Here is a 6,672-nt window from a genome sequence, read left to right as displayed (position 1 = left end):
ACAGTATTAGCGGGAGAGGAGTCGTTTCTTGCTCCTTAAGTCGGGTCAGACTTGAGTCATGATACTCATATTCTAAGTAAGTCTGGATAAATTAATTCGTATTGTTTTTTGAGTGATCTTCTTTAATTTTAGACTATGATGCACGGACACTGACATGATATGGATACGGGATACGATACGACACGAAATATGTTAATATGCAAATTTTAAAATCTTACATGACACGGGGACACATATACATATAAAATATAAATTAAAGTTTTTAATTATTTTTAATATTTTATTTTAATTATATAAAGTATTTAAAATATTTTTTATTTTAATAAATAATAATATATACTATATCTAAATTTATTTTAAGAATATAAGTTAAAAATAAGACTGGACACGCTGATACGTGATGGTATTTAGGTGTGTCCAGACGTATTCGGAAAAGAATTTTTTCTTTTTTATTAAGACACGGTTGGACGGTTGAATACAACAAATACGCGTGTCAAACGAGTATCGATAAATATCGTGTCCAAAATGTATCGGACACGACAACTCAACAAAGTGTCAGTGTTTCGTAGATTTTAGACGAATTTTATTAGATCTATCACATGATAAGTCTATTTTAGACTTTGGAATAAATAATTAATAATATTCCACATTAAACGAATATTTTATTTTTATAACATTAAAATTTTAGGTAACATGGTTATTGGTTAATCTACGCACTCTTAAGCAATAATTACATATAGTACTTAAAAAAAAATGATTTAAGACCAAAAATCAACAGAAAAGAGTAGTAGAGTCTGTCTGACTAACTCTCCATTCAAAAGTCCGTTTTGACCACTCCCCTCCTTCTTCCCTTCTTCCTCCTCCCTGCTCCAACCTTTCCTCTTCTCTCTCACAGATACACACACACACACACACACAACACTTTCTTAATTCATATATCTTATTATCTTTTCTATTCTCTCATCAAATGAATGACAACTACTACCTACTCCCTATTATTATTATTACTACGACGACTAACACTCCTCATTATTATTATTCCCAACACCGCATCACCATCTCAAACAATAACTATTCTCTTTTCACTAACACTCAATCATGGGCGCGTGCTTTTCCGCATCTAAAGTCGTTAGCGGCTCCAATACGACGTCGCATCACAACAAACACAAACACCAACGGCATCAGCATCACCAGCAGCAGAAGCAACGGCCTACGCACAAGCACGTGCCGTGCGGCAAGCGAACCGATTTCGGTTACGACAAAGACTTCGATGACCGTTACTCCCTTGGCAAGTTGTTAGGTCACGGTCAATTCGGTTACACCTATGTCGCAATTGACAAGGCCGATGGCCACCGCGTCGCCGTTAAGAGGCTCGATAAGGCAAAGGTAGATTTGTTTATTTAGTTATGATTAGTTAGTTAGTTAGTTAGTTAGGATTTCAGTTATTACAGCTGGAATATTTGTTGAGATTTCAAGCGTAAGTGGTGAAGTCGATAGAAAATTTGATGGCTATTGCGGTTTGGGTGATTGAGGCTCTGCAATTCTTGATTTGGTTGTTGGATGATGATGATGATGATGCTGATGGTGTGCTCAGATTTGTTGAATGTTGACTTTCATTTGCTGAAATTTCTGGTGTATGAATATGGTTTTTTATTTTTTATTTTTTGGAAATTTGATTTTTGTACACTAATAATGTTGGTATATTACATTGTCAACTTATTATATAAAATGTATGGTGTATAGGTGAGTGGTGACTGAGTTTTGAGGTAGTTATTATTGAAAGAGTCAACTATTCCTAAACCGCAGTGACTTGAGTAAATAATTGGATGACTGTGTAAAAGGTTTGTTAAACTGCATCGAGATTAAGTTCTCAGGTTGTGGTTGGTTATTCTAATTGTAGCTGCTCGGCTCGTAGTTACTGTGGTTCTCTCTTTTACCTGTGTATTGCATTCCTAAGGCTAAGCAGCTATTTGGTTGTGTGTTTAGTGTCAGTCTAGCCACACAGAAGTGATGTGAGCTTAGATAAAATCATGCATTTCTAAATTTATTATCTCTTGAATTTGTTGGCAGATGGTTCTTCCTATAGCTGTGGAGGACGTCAAGCGAGAGGTCAAGATACTGAAAGCACTTGCTGGCCACGAGAATGTGGTTCAGTTCTACAATGCTTTTGAAGATGATTCCTATGTGTATATAGTTATGGAGTAAGTTGGTTTCATTTTTGGCCTTTTTTTCCTTTGTGTTCATTTGGTTTTGACTAGTAATTTATTGCAATGTAGTCTGAATTTATCCTATAAAATCATGTATTATTGTCATGTTAATGTTGAGTACTTGAGTTAAGCCTCACCTCCTTTATTTTATTAGGTTGTGCGAGGGTGGAGAACTGCTAGATCGGATATTGGCCAAGTAAGTATTGTTTGTATCAGTATTTTACTGAGCTAGGTGTCTATTCTGAGTTCATATTGATATTGCAGTGACGGGGCCATTAATGACTCCAATTTTCGTCTGAGCTCGATTTATCGTACCAAAACTCACTTCTTCATTTGCTTTAATCAGGAAGAACAGTCGGTATAGTGAAAAAGATGCCGCAGTGGTTGTCAGGCAGATGCTCAAGGTTGCTGCTGAGTGTCATCTACATGGTTTGGTACACCGTGACATGAAACCAGAGGTAGGGTTAAGTTCCTTGGGATACCTAGCAAATCTGAGTCATATGGAGCCATTGTCAAAATTATATGTTTTTTCTTTGCATGCAGAACTTCCTTTTCAAATCAACCAAAGAAAACTCACCTTTAAAGGCTACAGATTTTGGTTTGTCAGATTTCATAAAACCTGGTGAGGAAATACTTTAATGTGCATGATTGTTTTTCCTGCCCCACCCCCCTTTTTTTTTTTTCTATCAAACACGGTATACTTTATTACTTTTATTATTATTACCATCATTTTCCTTTTTTTGTTTGAGTTATCAGACATCTTTGTGATCTTTATTTGACAATTATTTGTTATTTTTCGGGGAAAAAATGCAGGAAAAAAATTTCATGATATAGTTGGCAGTGCTTACTATGTTGCGCCTGAAGTTTTAAAACGCAAGTCAGGCCCTGAGTCAGATGTGTGGAGCATAGGTGTTATTACTTACATATTACTCTGTGGGAAACGTCCATTTTGGGATAAGACCGAGGATGGTATTTTCAAGGAGGTACTATACATTAACATTAGTCCATTCTTTTAAGTTTTACAATTTTTGGGGTATTGTGATCTATTCTTGTTTCTTTAGTGGCATAAATAATAAATCTTTGGCCCCTTACTTTCCTTGCCTAGTGATTGTGATCAAATAATTTGTTTTACAACTTTTGTTTGTTGCTACATTAAATGTATGATCTGATATAATCTGTCCATGCAGGTCTTACGTAACAAGCCTGATTTCCGCAGGAAACCATGGCCAACTATAAGCAGTGCAGCAAAGGATTTTGTGAAGAAATTGTTGGTAAAGGATCCTCGGGCAAGATTAACTGCTGCTCAGGCTTTGTGTATGTATCCAATTGTGTGTATTTTATTACATTTTTTTATTAAGAAGACTCTAATATGTTAATTTACAATAAAAGCTTCCCTTGATGTTTAATTGCTTTGACTTATTGTAAATTCCTGATATTTCCAGCACATCCATGGGTTAGAGAAGGAGGAGAAGCATCGGAGATTCCTATTGATATATCAGTTCTGAGCAACATGCGCCAGTTTGTGAAGTATAGCCGGTTGAAACAATTTGCATTGAGGGTAAGACAAATTAGTTAAGTTATAACCTTTACATGTTATATGAGGCAGTAGGCATAGAATGTGACAGGTCCAGCCGTCCTGCTTTTCTCTTACCTGATAATCTTTCAGGCATTGGCGAGTACACTTAATGAAGAAGAGTTGGCTGATCTAAGAGATCAATTTGACGCGATTGATGTGGACAAAAATGGTTCAATTAGTCTGGAAGAGATGAGACAGGTAGCCTGTTAAATTTACTTGCTTTTTAACTAGTATCTAAATACATTACCAATTAGTGAGTAATTATTCCCTTAACTACGGTTTCCCCCACTTTTGCTCAGGCTCTTGCTAAAGATCTACCTTGGAAGTTGAAAGAATCGCGCGTTCTAGAGATATTGCAAGCGGTGAGTATGCGTGATATTGTGCAGACAGTACACATAATCAGCCATAATTCAACTTTTAAGACATGGAGTTTCTTTGGTGATTGATGATAGTGATCTCAGGAATCTTAATATTGCCTTTGGTTTGTTAAAATAGTAAAATTCAATCTTATATATTTGCAGATAGATAGCAACACAGATGGGCTAGTGGATTTCACTGAGTTTGTGGCTGCTACATTACACGTTCACCAATTGGAGGAACATGACTCTGCAAAGTGGCAGCGACGATCACAGGCTGCTTTTGAGAAATTCGACATAGACAAGGATGGATATATTACTCCGGAGGAACTAAGAATGGTTGGTCTTTGTCTTTTTTAAAGCTACCCAAACATTTTTTAAAGAAGTTTTTTCTCTCAATTCTTTAAAGGTTTAATTACTCTGGAAGTCTAGTTTAAATATTTGCAATTAAGCCTCTAATTTCACAACAATTTTCAATCACATCCCTATAGTTTAAACATTTTTACTCAATTCCTTATATTAACAAATATTTTTCAACTAGGTCTCTCTAATTAATAAATCTTGTAACCAAATCCCTTTACTAAAACATGTTTTTTTTTAAAGAGTTTTTGTCTAGTTTGGGAGTTTAATCAGAAAAGTTTTAAACTAAATGGACCTAGTTGAAAATGTTTGTACAGTATAGGGATTTTATTATAAATATTTAAACTAGAAGGATCTAATTAAAAATTGATTAAGATACTATAAAGGTTTCCAAAGTAATTTAACCTTATTTAAGATTTGTTTCCCGGTGAATGCTCACCAATATTTGCATCTATGATTTTCTGCAACTAATGTAACCCTTTGGCCATTTTCAGCATACAGGATTAAGAGGTTCAATTGATCCTCTGCTTGAGGAAGCTGACATTGACAAAGATGGAAAAATCAGCCTTCCAGAATTTCGCAGACTCCTAAGAACTGCAAGCATTGGTTCTCGGAATTTGCCAAGCCCCAGCGGCAACCGGCGCACTACGATCTTAGAATAGAGGTTGTTTCGGAGTCAGAGGCTCAGTTAAGTAAGTATTGTGAGTGGAGTAGAGTTCCTTCTAAGATTATCTTCTGTGCAGATTGTGCTGAAGCCATTAAGACTGTTATCTATTTCTGCATTTTTCTTTTCGCTCGTCTGCTCTGACAATCTATGGAACTCGAACTCCAGTTACAGTGGCGTGCGCCCCACACAGTGATTATATTCCTTAAGGACTACGTCAAGAGGTTTTTGGTAGATTTTGTGCATAAAATATTTTCAGGTTTCATCAGTGTACATGATTTATTTGTGGGGGGTGTTCTTGGTTTGTCATTCATGTAATATTGTGTAACTATAAATAAATATATCTTCTAGTCAGAAATTGGGGGAAAAATTGAAAAAGGAAGCAGCAGCAAATGAACAAGAAATATGTTGATAGAGTTCTATTGTCTTGCCATTTTTCAAACTTTTCTTAGTTTATTCATTTCCTCCCAAAAAAGCAAGTTTGACCTGGTATTGTGCTAATGATTACATTACATGTGGTGTGTACTGATTTGAATATGAAGTGTAATTAGAACTGAGTTTTTTTTTGTACATAAACCCCAAAAACATCTTAGTAAGCTTCCCAGTATTGATGATAGGATTTTGCTAACCAGACTGAGGTAGAAGTAGAATCATGTAACAATAATGGATAATGATAAATCTTCTTCACAAATACTCTTCCTAAATCCTAACAGCTAAATATAGGAAGTTTTACAAGGTACTAATACATTTAAGTAAGTATTAGAAAGATTATTAAATATTAAATACTATTATTTTGTAAGGATCACTTTGCTAACCGATTTATTTAAAAGTATTTCTGTAAGTATTTGACATAATATGAAAAGACGAGGAATTTGTCTGTTGAATAACTTGAATAATACTCTATGCAGGATGGTTTTATGAAAAAATAAAAGAAAAATATGTAATTGACTCATGTTGCTAGATCATTCTGTTGTGCTAAGGATTGGTGTGGTTTTTTAACTCATGTTGTTGATGGTTATGCCGAAAATGATATAGGAGTTGTTTGGTTATTTTTATGATTTGTATCTGCAGGTTGTTTGTTTCACTTTATGTGTTGAACTTTTTCTTTCAAAAAAAATATATAATTGACTCATTGGTAAACTTTAGATTGAGAATGGATTATTGTTGATATTGGTCCTTAAAAAAATTAAGTATAACTGTATTTTTTAAAGATTTATACCTCAATTTGATGTTGGTAAAAGGTTGATGCTAATACCTTACGAAAAAAAAAATAAGGAGTATAGTGTTCTTTAAATGTAGAGGTCTAAATTTTAAATTTTAAAATTTAAATCTGAATTATTAATGCAAACTATAAAAATAGAGTTAAAATTTATTTAATTGACAAAAAATTTGAATTTTTTAAATTTTAAATTTTATTCTAGAGGATAAAGTATAATCTTTCACTATTTATTTTATAGGTGAAACAAAAAAAATATAAAATTATTTAAAAGTAAAATATCATACTTTACT

The 6,672-nt window shown here is 34.0% G+C and overlaps 1 protein-coding gene across 1 annotated transcript; it reads left to right on the top strand.

Moving 5' to 3' along the window:
* On the top strand, positions 791-5,722 carry LOC107623623 (calcium-dependent protein kinase 28). The gene is made up of 12 exons (XM_016326302.2): positions 791-1,386; positions 2,071-2,201; positions 2,362-2,403; positions 2,554-2,665; positions 2,751-2,829; positions 3,021-3,190; positions 3,395-3,521; positions 3,650-3,765; positions 3,874-3,981; positions 4,083-4,145; positions 4,305-4,478; positions 4,994-5,722. The coding sequence occupies exons 1-12, from the start codon at positions 1,099-1,101 to the stop codon at positions 5,159-5,161; spliced, it is 1,578 nt and encodes a 525-aa protein (XP_016181788.1). The 5' UTR covers positions 791-1,098; the 3' UTR covers positions 5,162-5,722.

This window comes from Arachis ipaensis, chromosome B01 (assembly GCF_000816755.2).
Source record: "Arachis ipaensis cultivar K30076 chromosome B01, Araip1.1, whole genome shotgun sequence".
NCBI lineage: Eukaryota > Viridiplantae > Streptophyta > Magnoliopsida > Fabales > Fabaceae > Arachis > Arachis ipaensis.
This window is presented reverse-complemented; position numbering and strand designations above follow the sequence as displayed.

Excerpts from the sequence above, each read along its gene's own strand:
- LOC107623623 (XM_016326302.2), top strand. The coding sequence starts at position 1,099 with ATGGGCGCGTGCTTTTCCGCATCTAAAGTCGTTAGCGGCTCCAATACG. Across the intron at positions 2,666-2,750 it reads ACCGTGACATGAAACCAGAG|AACTTCCTTTTCAAATCAAC; the intron begins GTAGGGTTAAGT and ends CTTTGCATGCAG. Across the intron at positions 2,830-3,020 it reads GTCAGATTTCATAAAACCTG|GAAAAAAATTTCATGATATA; the intron begins GTGAGGAAATAC and ends GAAAAAATGCAG.